This window comes from Meleagris gallopavo, chromosome 14, assembly GCF_905368555.1.
Source record: "Meleagris gallopavo chromosome 14, MGAL_WU_HG_1.1, whole genome shotgun sequence".
NCBI lineage: Eukaryota > Metazoa > Chordata > Aves > Galliformes > Phasianidae > Meleagris > Meleagris gallopavo.
In genome coordinates this window covers 3,800,510-3,820,149 of record NC_139417.1, presented here as the reverse complement: position 1 = coordinate 3,820,149, position 19,640 = coordinate 3,800,510, and the positions used below count along the sequence as shown (strand labels likewise).

General features: G+C 34.7%; 1 protein-coding gene across 15 annotated transcripts in view; it reads right to left on the bottom strand.

Annotated features, from left to right (window-relative positions):
• The window catches only part of ATP2B2 (ATPase plasma membrane Ca2+ transporting 2), a 397,887-nt gene that overhangs the window by 5,777 nt on the left and 372,470 nt on the right, over positions 1-19,640 (bottom strand). For 10 of the 15 annotated variants that reach the window (XM_085236247.1, XM_085236248.1, XM_085236244.1 and 7 more), the window contains 3 exons: positions 18,173-18,280; positions 14,186-14,368; positions 7,706-7,792 (listed from right to left, as the gene is read on the bottom strand). In XM_085236247.1, coding sequence (XP_085092373.1) covers positions 7,706-7,792; positions 14,186-14,368; positions 18,173-18,280 — 378 coding nt within the window. Of the gene's footprint in view, positions 1-1,803; positions 1,860-7,620; positions 7,793-14,185; positions 14,369-18,172; positions 18,281-19,640 lie in introns of all 15 variants that reach the window. The other 5 variants (XM_085236253.1, XM_085236254.1, XM_085236256.1 and 2 more) reach the window with 4 other exon arrangements.

Below are 19,640 nucleotides of genomic sequence, written 5' to 3'. Positions count from 1 at the left end.
CAAAATGCTTTATTCTCTTGAATGTCTCCACACTTCATTACATAGATTTAGGTTCTATTTGCTAGCTAGATTCTTTTAAATAAAAGTACATTAAATTTTCACTTAAAAAATACAGGCTTGGATTTTCATGTTACGCTTGTAGAGATTTTGTAGGATTCAATAAAAGTAAAGCTTTTCTTCAGGCCACACAAGCTGTATTTAAGCCTTTGCAGGGAAGCAAGTGAGGAATTTAGTTTCATACAGTGAGACTGCAAATTCTGCAGTAAGAAACAACCACTGAAGCCACTGGTAGTCTGCTTAATAAAACTGCAGAAGCTGACTCAGAAAATGATACTGTAGGGCAAGTATGGATTTTAACTGTGCATCTATACTGCATTTACTTCCAAGATTTGGAATCTAATTTACTTTAATACCAAGCTTTCAGTCAATCTAAGTAGCTTGCTTGTATCATACGTAGCTTGGGGAAACGTATAGAATCAGACTGTGTTTGAAAACAAGCTATGAAAACCTGCCCACCATGGCCTGAATTCAGTACTCCGCTGGGACTGCTGAAAAACCACTGAAAGAAAAGACTACAGCAATATCTTTTGCTTAGACTAGATGTGTTTACACAGCAATCTGAAGGTACATAATTTCAGAATGTACGATCAGCCAGCAGTTGCATCACTTTGTGTGGAGATCTTGCAGGAACATTTAGATATTATGGGCAAAGATTCTATATGCTCATAGTGATTTTTACTAAAAAATAATAGCTTAAAACTTGTTTATAACTACTGATACGTAAGTAGCTGATCTGCTGAATGCAGCTGTAACACAAGTGCAAAATTTGGGCTGAAACAGAGATTATATAAAGCTAGCTAGTTTTTTTTCTTCTCTAAAGATCTGTAGAAAACTGCCTTCTTAACATCTCTCTACAGTTTTAGAGTGGTGTATAGGTTTTTCCATACATATTCGGGGTTTGCCACCTTGAATACAAAGTTGGCATTTTAATTTAAATGCAGTAACAGTATCCTATTTAAGCTAAGAACTGAAAAGATACTGCTTACCCAGAGTTACATGGCCCAACAGCAGCAAATTCTATTAATCCATGCTTAATGAAGTTCAAGGTTATTTGAAGTAATATCTAGCGTTGAAATGTTTAGAGGCTCTACTGAAGAAAAGCCCACAGTGTGATTATTTTCTTTAAGATAAACTACATGAACTTCAAAAAATGTTATGGTTGTACAGCATGTAAAAGCAGGGACATACCCATGATGGATAGAACCGAGAACATGTTTTTTTATGAACTATGTGAAGCTCATGTAAATGAGATTTCTTTATGATGCTGACAATGCCAAGGGAAGACAAACAGTGTGATACAGCTCCCTTTTCTCACAGTAATGGAGACAACAGAAAAAAATGAACTGCTTTTAAACAAAAGACTGTGGGAACAACAATTCAGGACATTTTTGACATGGCTCTAAGTTTCCACTTCTTTCTTCTCTGTAGCTGTAATAGAAAAAACTTGAGTTTCATCCCACCTTGACAGTTATATTTATTATACTGCATTAGGCAAGAAAAATAAAGGAAATAGAAATTTAGATACTACAGTTTTTTTTCCCCATCAGAAGAAACGATGAAGTTCAGAATCTCACTCAAATACAACAATATAGGCAAAATACACAAAGCCTCTTTATCATCTGCACATCTGTTATGGTTGGTAGCATGTGGGCTTATACTCGAATGTTTACCTGGCTTCATATAAGCCAAGTATCTTGAGTTTGGTTCACATTCATGTCAGGCTCAAGGTTAAAGACTCACAACCTCTTTTTATTTCACTCTCTCCTGCTGAACCCTTTTGTCCAATGTTCTCTAGCCCTCTGGGAAAACAAACACATTTAATATTCAGACAGTAGAGAGTAGGGCACTGCAAAAGCAAATAAATTCTATACTGAAAGATCAGTAAGGTGATTAGTATAAAATTGTAAACAAGAGGTCAATTTTGCAAAGAGATGCCAACTCTTACATGTAACTGATACTATTCTATATCAATAATATAATTATACTAATTAGAGAAAGTTTGGTCAAGTATTTTGGGATATGTGAAGCTTGGAGACACAAGGCATAACTTTAGTATGTTTGTTGCTGTTTATTTTTGAATCTTCTGAGTTTAAGGTGTATCAAATTGGATGAGGTATCACAGGAAAAGATAATATATGTACGGGAGTCACGTGTACACATGACTAGGATGTTCTGGATATTCTCTTTCTACATAAATATGCCGTAGTTTCGGTAAGCACTGCTGAAAAGTCAAACCACACAGCAAGGGCAGAATATAATAACCACATCATTCATGAAAACCTCTGATCCTCATTTCACAAAGTTCACATCTGTTACTCTGCTGAATTTTATAGCATGAGATCAGAAGTGTGTCCTCCACTTTCCTAGCATATCTCCTTTATTATAGAATTGTTCCAGATTTTTGGAGCCTAACAGTTTTTTATCAGATTTGCCAAAGCTTAAATATAAAATGCAAGCTTTTTAAAGAAAATATTTCTGTTATGACTCTAAATCTTCTTGCCACAGCGCATCTCCAGTTGAGGACTGGACTTTATATTTAGACTTAAAACATAGTTATTTTCCTAAAGGAAGGGTACGCAGCAGTCAATTAAGATTTTGGACATCCAGTAGACTGGGGCAATCTTTCTGATAACCAGTGGAAACTTGCAAGTTTTACTATGATATTTCTGCCTCTGTCAGACAATAGATTAATAATGTCCCTAAAATGCTGAAACTTCTATAAACATCACTTTAGCTGCAGGTTTCACATTCTACTTGCTCCATTTCTTCATGTGACCACACTGCTCTGGAAAACATGTGGCAATTTCAGTCAGGCTGGTTTTCCCACCAACTTGACCATCTGTGTTCTGAATTTAGATCACTATTGGACAGTAATTTTGCTTTACATTTATAAATTAGATGTTTTTCATGGGGAAAAAAAAAAAAAAGCTCCCATTTTTCTTCATGAGAAAATTTCATCCAAACAAAGAATCTCTTGAGTTTCAGTTGTAAAGGCTGTCCAGCTCAATCATTACATTTATAGGAAACTAAATATGTACGACATAATAGATGAGAAAAGGCTGCTGAACAGTAATAACTTGAAGAGTATCTGATTTTCATGCACAACAGATCACAAAAAGCTAAGCCAAACTCTCCCTTTAAAAATCTTTATTAATAAAAATATCATACTAAGCACTAGAATCAAGACTTCTGAATGTTCTGTGATGAAGTTTCTGGCATAATTTGCAAATGTTAATGCCCACTCTTGAGGCAAGAGCAGCAGATTAAAAGTTTCCACCTAAAGTTACAGCTTCTTGGTGAGTCTGAGCAATTTCAGGTGCTTACAAATTAAAGCAACAATGAAAAAACACCTTGGATCAGCCCCACTTCTAAGAAATGGGAGATTGCAGCCTTTATAATGCTATGCTTTTTTTTTTTTCCATTTTCTTTTTCATTTTGGCTGGAAAACACTTAAAAATAAATTTTCAAAAAAGAGGTCTCTATGATGGAAAAATACTAAGAATATTTTGTGATAATTGAGAAAAAATTTTAATTGCCTGCTAGAAACTCCTGAGTCATCGCTGCATCTGTGTGTGTGTGTCATCTGTACAAGTGGCTTCTTTGATGCCACTGCTGCTAATGTTAATATCACAGAAAGTTTGATTCAGTGAAATATCCACTTCTAAAAATCTCAGCCAAATATGACAGTCTTCCATGGAACAAATCCAAAGGAACCCAAAGGCACAGAAACTGCAGCAGGTTTATGCTGTGGGAGGTTGCTTGTTCGTGTAGTTTTTCTTTTGATTGTTCTTCCCCAAATATATTCTATCCCTAACAATATTTCTGTTTTATAAACTTTAAAGAAAGAGTTTTTTGTATGGTTTTGTATGGTTTTTTCTTTGTTGTAAAGAGATCTGCAGCTTCTTCCACTTAGGAACATTATTAACTATATTGTTTATATGGGAATGGAGGGAAGGACAAAGACCAGGTACAAAGGAATATTAAATATGTATCTTTCTTGAAAAATTTTAAACCATATTTTCTTGAAGAAATTGCCTATTGAAAACACAAACAGCATTTGACAACTGGGTAAAAATAGATAAAGAATAACTTGTTTACTTTGTGTACAGTTAGATCCTCTGCCTAATTAACCCATGAACTAGCAAAGGTTTTAAGCATATACCTGATTTTACATATAAGCTAACCTTTGGTGTTCAGAATTCTGAGCTTCTAAAATTAAAAAAAAAAAAACAAAAAACAACCACAAACATTCATTGCCCCACTTCATCTGATTTTGCTTCCTCAAAATAAAAAGTAGAAGGAAATACGTTCTTAAATTCAACAATTTTACTTTCAATCCTCAAGAGTTGGTAAAGCTTAGCCTGGTATCTAAAACCACTTTGGACACTGTCATGTAACTGTTTTCCATTGACAGAAGACTTGGAGTGTTCATGCATATGATACAGCAAAACCTGAAAAAATGGCCAGGACCACATTGGATACAGACCCTTACTAATTTCATGTTTTCAACTGCCATAGCTTAATGGTGTGCATATTAATTACATGTGCATATTTAGTTTGAACTTGCATAAATCTCCTACTTTTACTAGAGTATATAAAATGCCAGATTTATTTTTGCAAAAGCTTTCACTGTGTTTAAAGCCATAAGGTTTTTTCAGAAGAGGTAAGGCATTCATAAGGCAGACTTTATTATAAACTGATGCTGACGTCCAGAAATACAGGATTTGTTATCAGCAAAACTACTGAGATCTGAACAATATCAGCTTAACTAGGGAAGTTTTAGTACCATACTGAGTATTTCTTTGTATACAAATTACTTTCAGCTAAGGCATTCTGCAGTCCTATGAAAGATGATGCAAGCAATAGCTTGCTAACCTGCTTTACAGCTATTGAAGATATGGCAGTATTTGACAGGCAGCTGTATCTTCACTCATGCAGTAACATTCTGTGTAGCTATTAACAATTTATAAATCTGAACAACATTTATTTGAATCAAAATTAGCCTGCCCAATAACAATAGAAAAATGACACTTTTGTTTCCAAATTGATATTATAAACAGCAGAAGAAATGATGCAACAAAGTGTTACATTAAGAGGTTATACAAGTATTAAAGGACTGCATATATGCTCGGTAAAATTAGACTTAGATATTTTTATGACAGTGCACCATTTGATGCTCTTACTTCTGCAGACTGTCTGTATTTTGGACACCCAAAGTGATAACTGAAGTATCCTTATAGGTGCAGTGTGCTGAGCAGCAGTTCTCTGAAAATGAACAGCATCTCCTACTAGCACCCCTCAAGAATTATGACCTTTTGTCTTTGCTATACTTTTAAGGTTTTCCCTTGATACGTGAGATCAACGTACGCAATATTTTAAAAAGTTCCAGGGAAGGCTTCAAAATCAGAGGTACAGTTATCTTATTGTTCCTCTCACGCCACATATTTATGTGTAAGTACCCCACAAATCATATTTAGGGCTTCGTTTATTCTGGGCATCTGAGTGGAACAAATTCAGTCCTCAGCTCCATGTTTCAAGCAAGGAGCTGATATGTAAGCCTATATTTTCTCAGAAAATGCCAATCCCAGAAAGTATTTCAATTAAATTTGGATTCAGAAAGTTTCACCAGGTTCTAGAAGAGATTTACAATGGAAGCAGTTTGGGAATAAACCTTTTCTTTTTCTCTGTCATTGACTTTGTGTTGTTGTATTAATAAATCAGAACATTCCCTAAGGATTTTAATTTGAAGGACACATCAATTTAATAGTAAAAAGTCATCACATTGCAGTAATAAAATTCTAGCAAAATTCCACACAGCAGTTCAGAATCACTTTAAAAGCATCAATCTGTACTTACTCTCTGCAGCAGAGATGCATATCCCTGCATAGCTCAATAATTCAATCTTTTTTTTTTTTCTTTCTCTGTAGACAGTAAACACCATAGCAGACTACACTTCCCCTATTAATTAACTTCAGCTCATAACCTAGTAAGTCCTTTCTCAAGATGCAATACTATTCAATTCTTAGCTATTTGCTGCAGTGGAGAGAAAAGGAGGAGGATAAATGAACTATTTTATAGTTGCTAGATTTGTCCTTTCAGACCACTGGCTTCAGGATATTGATGAAACATTTACCACATCAGAATGAGCTGTTCTCTGCTTTCTGCTCAAATGCAGAAGTGTTACTAAAGACGTTCTCCCTGGATGAAAACTTGGTTTGTTGGTAGTGTTCTGTGTACAGCTTGGTGAGACATGAGGCAACTCGGGCTCTGACCTCTCTGTAGGAGGTTGTAGTGCCTGTGGCACAGCAGTGGAATGCAGCCTTTGCTTCACTTGGTCGTGCTGCTACCCTGAAATTGTTGATGCTGTTGGAGTAAAAGTCAGGAGGACAAACTTCCACCAAGACAGAAAAAGATAAAAATTTTCTCTAAGAGCATATCACCAAAGCTAGAACCTTAATGACTCTCGGGGTTCTTAGCAAAAGTAAAGTTTCTCCTTTGATATTTAATTCCAGCAAAGGTTCTAATGTATGCCTAAAATTTCTTTATTCTTGATGTTCAAATACTGAAGAGGTTGCATTCGAACTGAAAGGAAAGGTCAAGCTTCCTTTTCTTCTCCAGGGGGTCTGGAACATTACTTTCCTCTGTTGTCTTGTCTCTGTCTGCCTTCCCTCTGGACAACTTCTTGCAACAGGGATATACTACATGATTTTGGTAAAGTATGGGACAAGTCTATTAAGTGAGTTCTATACATTTAAATATTTGTTTAATGCTAAACAAAGTTAGATGTCTGAGAGTCTTCCTAGACAAATGAAGATGTTTTAGTGAAGTAGTCCTGTCAGAGATTTTTTTCTGTTCACTCTCTTCACTAGATGCTTCACTTACATCTAGAGTAAAGCTGTTTCAAGATTTCAGCATTTAAGAATATACACTTTTTCTAGCAAATTAGTTTTTTTTGTTGCACTGATACTGTCCTTTAACTTGCCTGTCTACCTCCTTCCTTAATGCTTATCTCCCATCAAATTTAGAGGTGTTTTTTTTTATCATTCATGTAAACCATAACCCTTTAGCCTTTCATCGTAAGCCAGATTCTCTATTTCTTTGTTCATTCCTGTACCTGTGCCAAGTAGAGTACATATTCACTGAACATGAGTGACCTACATTATACACAGTCTTCCAAATGGAATGATCATTTACCTGATAAGCTGGAGCTGTTTTGTTTGTTTTTTGTCTAATGCAAGATTTTCACAGTATTTTTTAGAGAATATATTTTATAAGCAGTAGAAAAACATAGAATGGCATTAGGAAAATATAACACAGAAACCTCAAACAGAGTCTCCATGCAGTGGATAAAAATTACTGCTCTAACAGTAAGTTAACATTAACCTGCGATGAATGATGAAGAGCATCTACTGTACACAAAGTAATCCAGATACCTGTGTCTGGGTAGTGTAAACTAATGTAACATGACAATATGGGAGAGTGCAAAGTAGCTCAGTCTCAAATGACTGCTACATAAGTTGGCATCTCTGTAGATCTGATGCATTAAGAATACACACTCACGCCCAGCCGCAGCAGCAGATGTGCTGGTAGGAGAGGAAAGAGCATTGGATAACGATACGTGACTAGGGCTAGAAATATTGGTTACATCCTGGGTCTGGCTTGTGACGGAGGACTGTCTCCTTAGAGCCCCCTGAAAGGAAGTGCCACTCTTGAAAGTATTGACTACTTCGATCTGTAATGGAGGAAAGAATGAGACAAGTTGCTTAAAGTATGGATACAGTTGCAAAACTAACAGGAATAATAATGAAAAACAATAAATCAATCGTGCACGCAGTTTAATTTCTATGGAAATAAATACTTTTTTAGTGTCCTTCTTAACGTTTTAAATATGAAATGGTCCAGTTTTTCTGCCTGAATAAAATGAAGCAGCTCGATAGGAGGCAGTGAAGCTGCGTGTGTTTAAACAATTAGCATATTTGAAATAAAAATATTGCAAAATCAAACCATTTTATTTACATGTAAATAAAGAGAATACAACTGGAATACTTGAATTAGCTAACATCTACTTTTTCCTACTGAGAATAAAATTGCTTTGCTATTGCTTTTTAGGCATTCTTCCAGAGGGAGGAAAATTCAGTTATTTAATTTGGGGGGGGGAAAGCCTATAGAAATATTACAAATAAGACTTAATTTTGTCTACAAAAAACCAAGGTTGCCAGCATACTAGCTTGATAAAATGGGAAATATTCTGATATTTTATTTTTTTTCTATAATGAAAGTTTGTGTAAATTAAGCAATGATAATGAATGATGGTCTATTCTAATTACAGAATAAAATATTAATATTTTATCTTTATACGGTGCTTAAAATTAGACACAAAATTATGTTGAACCAGACTAAATATTTCAGTAAACAGAACGACCATTTTCTACTTGTTATTCCAATATGCATATTGTAACCCACTGTTAGATGTATCTTTGCTGAATATCTTCCTTTAGTACTTTTAATCACGAACTCAGAATACGAGTTATAAAGGAGGTATTTCATGATTGTCACCAGCATTACACAACATAAAGCAGGCTCTATATATCCAATGTTTTTAAAGCCAAGGATTGGCAGTAGATAGCAGCTACAAATCCCTAAACACCAGAATGTCCTCTGTTACAGTTGTACAACCACAACACAACAAAACAGGAACAGAATCCATTAGAAGATTTCACCCATCTAGTTGTATGAAGAAGCCCAATGCTTCCAGATTTTATCTGGCATCACAGATTTTTTTTAAGAATTACAGCCTAGAAAGTAGTTGGGAAAAGGTAAAATGGTATATTTATCAAGTTAAATAGCACAGACCTTGGAATAAGACCTCCTAAATTTTCTAAGTTGAAAGCATTATAATAAATTTGGTAACATTTTCTAGTGCAGCCAGTTTTATTAATAAATAAATTCACATGGCTTCATCTCTAATGATACGGATGCGTCCCCCCCATTATCTTAGTCTTTGGAGATCACTGTTTTCCTTTATGTTTTCACAGAAATAACCATGTCAAAGCCAGCTGTAAAAAGAATCAAAGGTTATTGCTACACAATCACCATGCTGTACTTCTGCTAGACAAATATGAAGCAGCCTTGTTCACTGACCCTTTTTTTTTTTCCAGTAAGACCCCTAAATACAACATTTACATACAACAGTGTGCATTTAACGTGCACACTGATGGATGTGCAATTATAAGCAGTCATTACAACATTCTGCAGCTTTGCTCTCCGTGTTTTCTGCAGCAGACTTATTTTGAGCTGTATGTCCAATAAAAAATAAAAAAATAAAAATACAATATGTGATGAGTTGCCATTTGGAACAAGAATACAAGTGAATCAGTGGCATTTTGAAAACAGCATATGGTTCAAACCACTGGTTATATATGAAGGTATGTTAAATACTTACCTGAAATGTTTACTGTACAAAAACAGAATTGCATAAAGATCCTGGGTTTTCATTATCTGACACACATAATAGAGCATTCTTTGGAAGAGAACATTCAAGAAAGATTTTAAAAGCACTAACTGAAAGGATGAACTGCACTGTGGAAGATTAAGATGGTAGATCCAGAGCCAAAGGGCATTTTTGGATGTATAAATGCCTTTCCAATTAACTGAAAGACTCTAGTATAGGTAAGAATGAAAAGATAAGGGAAGATCTGTATTTAATAGTTTCTTCAGAGAACAAAAATTACAGGTGCATAATTTAATTTTTCTCCTGAAAAAAAGTTACTAGAGATCTTCATGGAGTGAATCCAGAGGAGAAAGACAACAACCATTTTAGAATCTTAAAGGTGGAACATACAGGAATGCATTCTCTCTGAAGTGAATGAAGAAGAAAAGATCCTGGCCTCCTAAGGAGTTTATCTTTCAAAATCAGAAAACAGCAAAGAACGAGTTCACCCAAATAAATAAGTAAACAGTGCATTTTAAAAGGAGATGCTTTTGTAATTGCAGAAGACTGTATTTATTTAGAATTCATATTGCTAAAAATAAGAAAGCAAAGGCTAAGTCCTACATCGTAAAATGTTCGAAAAACTTAGAGCAAAGAATGTCATCATGTTTTGATTATAGGCCTTCAGGCAAAGAAAAAATAGTATACTGTATTTTTTGCCTCTCTCATCTTTCTTTAAATTCTATGCTATTTTTGATGTACAGGCAGTTAATAAACACATTAGAGATTAGCAGTTTAAAAAAGAGTAAAAATTGATCTTAGCACAGCAGAAATGGTCCTGGCAGGAGAGGTGTGCCAAAGTGTTTTTCTGATCCTTAACATGGAAGAGAGTTTCAGCAAGCTGTTCTGTTGTTATTAATGCCCTCAGGAGATCAGTAACTCCATCCAAAATTTATTTTATTTGTTTAAGAACAAGAAGAAATTGGCTTTGCTCAATCTCTTATAAACAGTTTGCTTTAGTATCAGTAAAGCAAACTAAACTTCAGTCTGCATGAAATAAAGCAGTTTCCATTCTAATTATGTAGTCTCCAGCAATTTTTTTGTATTAAATACTATGTGAAATGAAAAAATAATAATAAAAAAGAGGTATCAGCTTTTTATTTAACATTCAAAGCATTTGCTAGGAGTGACTGTCATTGCTGTGGTGTTTGCATTTGCTCAGGAAGGTTTTATTTCAGAACGAAAATCTCTATATTGAATATCCAAAGAAAAATCTTTTTTTTCCGTAGCAGTCTCTAGACACATTAATTTCTGAAAAAAATTAAAGGTATTTCTGCAGCAATTAAGAAAATATCTGTATTTATATAACTATTTTGTCTTATTTGTTGCACTCAAAATATTTTTAATATTTAGTAAATTTAATACGTTTTAATATTTAATCCCTTTTTTTTGGTCACATTAAGTACATAACACAGACTCTGAATTACAGAGTGAAAGAAGCAGAGGGAGGACAGAGCCCTTGTGTTATGAAAATCAGATATATAACCAGAAAAGTTTTCAAACCTCCATACTTTAATGTTTTTTCCTGCTCAAATGTGGGGTAACTTTAGAAACTTTTCAGTACACAACTTAAAAAGACACTTTGAACTCGTGGAACTTCAGAATGAAGAATTCTTGAGAACTGCAAGAAAAAACTGGAAAGCACTGCTGAACACTAGCAGAGAAAAGTCTTGTCTTCAATGAAATTTGAGACTATTTTTGTATCTCCATGAAGCTTCTGTAACTAAAATGTGTCATATGGGAAACTTCGCGTTACCAGTCTTCTGAGAGTGCTGTCCAGTAATGAAACTCTGCCAATCAGAAGACAGTGTGTGTTCATCCAGAGAAGACATAAGCTATAAGATAGTAAAGTATGCAAACGAACAGAAGTAGACAAAATCAGGAATATATAGTCAGTGTCTGTGACTTTGGTACGTGCATTTTTCATGCACTTTTATTTAATGTAAATTCATGCATGTGCAGCATGAAATAGAGATGTGTCTGGCATCATAGTGTGAAGAATCAACAATGGAAATTCTTTCTCTAGTGCCTAGAGAAACCTGTGCTTCAAGAGTGCAATAAAAAAAGAACCAACAACAAAAACAACAAAAACAAAAAACAACAAAAACAACAAAAACAAAAAAAAAAAAAACAGCCCAAAGTCTTTATTATTGCAAAGTTTTTGTCAGTTTGGATGAGGTTTTATTGGAAATCTGTTAGTTATCTGGAGGAAAAACAAACAAAAATGTTCACAGATTCTTTATTACTTTCTTAGGAGTGAAGGCTTTTGTGCTTTTGTTGAATGCTGGAGCTGTATGTCCACAAAGGCCTGAACAGAGAATAATCCAAAATAAACATCACCCATTATACAGCACAAGTGCATGATGGCTGAAACTGGATTTGTTGAGATTTGAGTCTATAGCTTATTCCTAATCTTAACTGTCATCCTCTTATGTGTATAAAGTGAGGGGATGCTCTACCTTCTTCTTTTGCATCTCCAGAAGTGCATTAGACATCAGAGGATTCTTGCAAATCCTCCAGCTCCCCAAGGATGCTACAGACATCCTCATCTTCTTCCATCAACTCTTCTTTAGATGGCTTCCTGGGAAACGTAGTACAAGTGTATGAATTCATTTGGATGGGCCGCAACACACAGCACATCAAAATGCGCTCAAGGTCCATCCAACAAGGTATCTAATTTGACCTGTACATAGGTTCATCACTCTGCAGCAGACATCTGGAAACTGCAATTGGAACTCTTTTTGAGTCTGTTGGCCCATTTCCTTTTTCCATTATCATTCCACAGATGTGAAATGGATGTAAAAATCAAAGTCACTGAATGAACAAAATGAGAAAAAAAAATCACAGAGCCTTTTGGTAGGAGAGGAAGTAGTACATCCTACCAAAGATATATCTACAACTAAGAGCAGAATAGAAACTAAGATGGATGTTAGCAAAGAAATGTAATTAATTTCATTTTGTTTTAAATAGTATAAAAGAAGAATTTTTTCTGTGAATTAAGTGGACAAAGATATGCAGAAGAACTAAAAGCTACCTCTCAGACTAGAAAAAGAGCTGAAAGGATGTAGTTTTCTTTTTTTCTGTAGTTGTTTACACTCACCACAACCAGAAAGACATCCTGACAGAAATGCCAACAGGCAACACTCCTCCTACAACCATCAGGAAGAAAAGAATGCACATTTAGAGGTCGTCTTTCCAAAATGATCACCACTACCTGGGCACTGGTTTGTACCTTTTTAAGTAAGAGAACTATGACAATTAGAATTTTCTCTGCTGATGAGTGCTCCTGACTCAAGATAGAAGTCAAGACAGATAACCCTAAAGCTGAAGATTCATATTTAATTATCAGAAGCTCAGGAATTTACCAAAATCCTTAATGTTTCTCTAACAGCAGTTTCCACCCTCCTTCCTTTTTCATTTTGCTGTGATGTACTGAATAGACCTGACCATCCTAGCTTCAGTTAACTGCTTTCCCATTTTTCTAAAAGGCATGGCTGCATCTTTTCTCCAGGGAAAAAAAAAGTGTTCATTTGTATATAAAAAAAGGGAAAAAGTACCATCCATCTCAAATTAAGACCAAAATGTCAAACTCAAAATCTTCTTCGATATAAATGCTCTTTAAAAGATTCTTCAAATAAAAACAAGAAGTATTTTCTTAACTGTTCACCTCTTACTTTCGTGTAAGTATTATGCAAAACATTCACGGAACCATCTGATATCATGGCGAATACGTATCTTTAAAAGTTGCTCTCTTGTGCAAGCTGGCACAGGTGTTAGAAAGACTAAAGTGCTTTAAAACATGCTACTTCACTGCAAGGGAAAAGGCAAAATAGTTCAAATACTTTTCTAGCATTTTTACTTACTAGGCTAAACTGCACTAAATTTCATAGTGTGGCTCAGTGCAAATATTTAGTACAACATTCATCTGAATCCTTTAATTTTGCTTTAAAAAAACATAGATTTTTGTATTTAGGAAAAGTGGAAAAAAGTAACACTAAAATAGCAACCAGAGTAGCCAATGAACACAATTCAGTATTCAGTGGATGCTTAAGCCCTTACTACTTCAAATCCAGAATCAGATTTTTCAAGACCTTAAAGGGAAGACGAATCAATTCCTGTTACATATGTATGTATATATGTATATATATCTGTATATACATGATAGTAACATATTTTATCTTTTTAAAAATCAAGTGATGCTTTGCACTTCAGATCCAAATATTTTTCCCTTATTGCATGAGTGGGAACAACAATACATATTAGACAAAATAAAATGGCATGTTTAAGAAAGCCTTTCTAATGTATTGCTAGCAATAGTGTAAACTAGCATTTTCCAAGTAGCACTGTTTTTTCAGCTATCATCACTGAAGTAGAAGAACACAGTAGAGTCAAAAAAGGTATTCCTATTTTTGAATATTTTTATAATATTTACAGTTCCACTATACATACACATTTTAAAGTTCATCTGTTCACCTGTTTTACTATTTCACATAATGCTCCTTTGAAAACAGTAAAGCAATTTCCAAGCACCATTGTTCCAATATAGAAGTGTTCTCTGTAGATTGCTATAACATTAGCTTGTCTTAAGCACAGATTGCTCCTAGAGAAAATGGGGGCATTTACTTTTTAGCATACCTGGGTTTGGATTCTGTTAAGCCCTCTGAACCAGAGAATTTGTCCACGTCGAAGTTCTCTCTCTGCATGATCAATTTCTTCAACATCTTCATTGAGTTCTTCTTCAGGAACCTCTTCCTTCTCAGTGAGCCGCCCTGCCTCCTTTAAAAACTTTAGCCTACTTGTTGGGATGGTTGCAATGACCTAAAATTACAAAGAGCTGCTGAAAACATCAACATAATTCAATAGCAAAAACAATAAAGTGCTATTTGAAAAAGAATTCTGATATCTTAATGAGATTTCTAATCTTCCAGAAAAGCTTCAGGTTTGCATATTCATTACAGTACTTTACATTTATACAACTCCATTTTATAAACAGTCAGCATTGTGTGCATTGCTAAACCGCAATAGAAATACATGGCTATGGAGCAAGTTGAAGGCTGGAAAGAAGCATTGTCCTGCCTCAAAAAAACTAAGGGGGGATGTAGGTATTTGAATGTAATTATTTAGAGGAAACTTCACAAGATTGATACTTTCACAATTAGTGTTTAGGGATTTCTAATGACTGAAAACAGACTAATGGCTGTTAGTGTAAGCTGAAAATCAGTTGTATCTCATGCCTGTAAGTCTCTTCACACTAAAATTGGTTCAGGTATTCCATTTCCCTTTGATTTGGAAAATCGAAATAGTTTTCTCAGCATGTAACAGAAACAAGGTTTCTGATGGTGTACCTCTGAGTATCTTCCTGTTGGACTTTTTGTAGAGTTCTCTCTTACTCTCCTCATTAGTAATACATTCAGTTTATCTCAGCCCATTTTCTTATTCAGTTTGGGTATCTAAATGGTCATTGGAAGCAATTAATAGAAGAGATGGCTACTGATCTTAAGGAATTGTAAATAGCAAATTAAGACGGTGTTGAATATGATTATTGTGGATAAATTTCAGTGTTATCATCTTGGGTAGTCATTTTTTTTCTGATTTCTTCTGTCAGCTTGAATAGAAATATGGATGGCCATTTAAACATGACATTAGCTAGAATGTTTTAATGCTAAAAAAATTCTACTTCAGAATTAACTATTAGACATATCCAGTAAAAAAAAAAAGTGCTTTCATTTTCTTTTTTTTTGTTTGTTTTTTTTGTTTTTGTTTCAGCAGTGAGCAATCACATCTCTGAAGTCCAGATGTGTGGATAAAAATGGAGTCAGCTGGAACAGAAAAGAATTTTGCAACATAGAACATAGAAACTACAGCTCTCGGACATTCGACAGCCATAGAAGTTGCTGTCTGGTGGATGAAAGTCTTATTCAGTTTGTCAAAATGATTTTTGCGGCCATCTGGCATGTGGTATTGTCCAGATCACATAAGCCATAGCACAGACTAAGCTAAGTTATTCTGAAGATAAGAGTGTTGTAGGTACTCCATATAGCTGACAGTTGGAAGAAAATGGATGAAGAGGTACCATATATTTTCAGGATGAAAACATACTGTTGATTTTGCTGAAGGTCTCCTTGAATTTTGTATACCACAATGCTACTTTTATTACATCACTGTTAAAGACAGATAAAGAAATGTCCAAAACTATGAAACCTTTTAGAATGTACTTTGTGCTGGAAAACCTGAAGAGCTTGAAAAAGGAATGAATTAGCGTGACACAAGCAAAGACAGAGCAGGAGTGAAAAAATAAAAGGTAAGTGCTAGTTATTGCAGTACTTATTGAAACTGCTTCAGCTTCCCAGCTTTCAAAAAATTTGATGCCAGTACTCTATAGAGAGAAGCTACTTGATATCTGATGAAACTGATGTGGATGAAGGGCTTGCAAGACAGCATTTATATAAGCAATTATATTTGGTATTGACTGTGTGATAGAACATAGCTCTCCTTTAGCTAGGCTGAATCTGCTGTAATTCTTTTCTTAGAGTGTTCTTGTATTTTTTTGTTTGGGTGTTTGGTGCTTTTTTTCCCCTTATCTGCAGACACCAGCCTTGTTCAAGTAATGGCAGACTCAACAGATTAGATACAGAGTAATAATAATTATTATTCTCAAGTAAAGTACCATTTTGAAAAGTTACAACAATTTTCAGAACATAACCTGAAATGTTCTAGAAAGACCTTGTTTTCAGAAGTCTTGAGAGCCACTTTCAGAAACCACTGTCACTCAAAGCAATGCAGATTTGCATTCCAAAAATTCCTTAAACCTTTAAGAACCATTTAGAAGTGTCAGATTTTGCATCTAAAATTTGAAGTCTTGATTGGTTAAGGGGGTGAGAAGAAGGGTGTGGAGAAAGTGTTAGAGCAAAGGGCTAACAAATTTGTTATGCTCCACAGTAGAATTAATCAGAGGAGGAAAGAAAAGCCTGAGAAGGAAGGGAAGCACCTCATCTGAAGGTGTCTCCTACCACAGAGCTCCACGAGGAAAGAACTTTTCACAGACGATCTGTCATGAAAAGCATGTTATTCGCTTCTGTTTTTCTTTTCTGGTCTCTAAATACTGACCACAAGGGAAAGTTTTTATTGTTTCCTCCACATAAAACTGTAGCCTTTTCAGTGATTAAATTGTTGTGGCATTCCCATACCGATTTTAATTAAATGGCCAGGCATTCACAGAAAGGATGAGACTGTGCCCACCTCTGAATCAAAAACATGCTGATAACTATTCTTAGTTTTCAGTTGCAATGTAATAACTACATACACCAAAAATTCAGAATCGTACATGATCAAAGTCTGTGGGAAGTTCTTCAAGCTGAATGACCTCATATAACTCACAGGCTTTATCTCCCTTTCCACACTTTTCTTTTCCTCCCCCAAAGTTGGTATTTTCCATCAGTGCAAACAGAGCTTTACTTTCCAGGATTTATCAAACTTTATTTTCTCCCCATGTAACTTAATAACTCAAATTTCGCCTTCAGATAATAACTACATTAGCACAATGTAATGATGGTGATTTTCAGCAAAATATGTATTAAAAGCTGTTGTAATTGAGCTTATTCTTCAAAAAAAATCTAAGGTTCAACTGTACAAAAAGCTTATGTAATATTTTTTTCCCCATAATCAGTTTTGAAAGCTAGAATTTACACATTACAATTCAATCAGATCAATTCTGTATTCAACTGCATCAGCAATTTCTTGCTTGGCAAACAAGCAGATTGATATGCATCTTTATATCTGAGAAGTAAAATGTTAATATTTTTCACACTTCCTAAGATGTGTCAGGTGGCACCAACTTAAAGACATTAAAAGTATATTCAAAAATTAAAAAAATACTACTATTAATTGCAATCCAATTTTGTACGTAAAATGTAATACTTTAACAAAACTAGTTGTAACTATACTATGACAGCTAATCACATAACTTAATTATCACATAGACACTTCTTTTTACTTGTATACATAACCTGGTATCACCTAATGATGACACAGGTTTTAGTAGAATTCATAAATGACATGTGAATTAATCTGCACTTTTCTGCAACTAGGCTAGGAAAAAAAATTCCTTTTTCTGTCACCCCTTCCTCTGTCCTTTGCACACAAAAGTAGGATTGTTGCAGGCATATATTAAATGCACTGGGCTTGGTCTTACGCAAGTTACAAGACGTGGTTTGACACAGCACTGGAATCTCTTTTTACTTTCAAAAATTTGTCGTGGCCAAACAGACATTGCTTTGGGTATTCTATAGGAAGGTTATGGTGCGTTTGCTATATGGTTTTATGCTTATAGGTTGTGAATCAAATGTCTTTCACACAGAGCACTGAGGATGATTTTTGTGATTGCATACCCTGCTTAGGGAAAAAAAAAAATACAAAATTAACAGGATTGAAAAGTAAAAGTGGGATAAAATGATCAAAGTAGTTAGGGAGCTATTTGTATTTCAGTGTGTGGCAAATATGCTGTTCTGAGAAGGAAACAGGATAGTAGGATTATGAGCTGTTTTTTTGTGTGACTGGTGGCAAAAATTGGACTTTGACTGGTTTATAAAAACAAAAGATATTTTGCATATTCCGGATGCTTACCTGACCCCATACAAGTTCTCCTAATCCAATAAATACACACCACATCCACTGATCAAGCTGCAGGGGAGAACAGCTAAATGGTTTTCCTCCAAACTGGACAATTACTATCTACAAAGAAAAGCAGAGAAGAAATGGGGTAAATACTTTATTTTGGATGGCAGTTTATTTTGGAATGGCCTCTGCTCAAGAAATTCTTCTTTCTGATATTTTATTGTACACTTACAGATGTGTTATCATGATAGACTGACGCTGCCAAACTTTAGTCCTGTTGGAGAAAGATGGTGGGAAAATCACACAGGATAAGAACCTATTTATATTATGCAGGAGACACAACCAGCACCCACAGAACCTGAACAAGTTTCTAAGCCTGGTTAGATTGAGAACGTTTTGCTAACTGAAAATCAAATATTATTATTTTCTGTTAGCAGTACTGCTATGAAATAATGGCCCTTACAACAGAATTCAGTTATGTAAACTCTCAAAAGCTGCATAACAGTAGTTAAAAGTCATTTGTCTCTTCTAGTAAGTAAACAATGAACAAACAGTGAACATTGCTCTTTCTGTGTAAATATACAGGAAGAAGGAAGGGGACAGAATGGAAAGCAGTGGACAGGAAATGTTTGGACAGAGTAAGGGAAAAGTAGACAAATAAATATGAATAGAATGCTAAACTTGAAAGAAGTTACAACTTCACATTAAGAATTTTCCAACTGCTCTATGATAGGTATTTCATCTTTTAAACCATCTTCCCTCAATATGAAAATCTTATTATTTTACTCTGAAAGCAGAAAAAAAAGGATTAAAATATAAAAAAAAGCAAGCTACTGCTTTTCTAAGGACAGGAGTGATAATTATCCCTTTGTTTGTCAAGCTGCTGTGGAGCTTTCAGAAGAATTTTCTGATTCTTTGGATGCTACGTTTTAAGAGTCTCCGTTTTGTTCCTTTGAAATTTTTGCCAAAGCTGTTGATTTTTTTCAGAGAGGTTTTGGATGAGGACAGTTAGTGTAACTGCTGCACTCAGAGTTAGTGAGCCTCTACTCAGCAGAAAGTACAAAAGGAATAGTAAATCTGTGTGAAATATTTAGTTGCTGTTTGTACTTAAAAAAAATCTAGTAATTTCTCCTAACAATTAAATACACATGGAATGTAGTAAGTTTTAAGCATGAAGTTAAAAACAATTCTGCAATCTCTCATATACATCTAAATAGACCAAGCTGCTGGAGTTAATCAGCTTCTCTTTAGAACAAAATGCTTGGCTCACACACAGACAAAATAGTGAGTACTATTCTGACATTGCTTCAGCAAACAACATTATTCAAAGTTATATTTCCATAAGAGAAGAAACAATAGAAAGAGTAACCGTTTATTGTCCCAAGGAAAGTTACCTGACTTTAAGACTGAAAAGTAAACGAGAGTCACAGCCTGAACAGTCTTAAACAACTGTATCCTTTTTGATTCACTGTCAGAG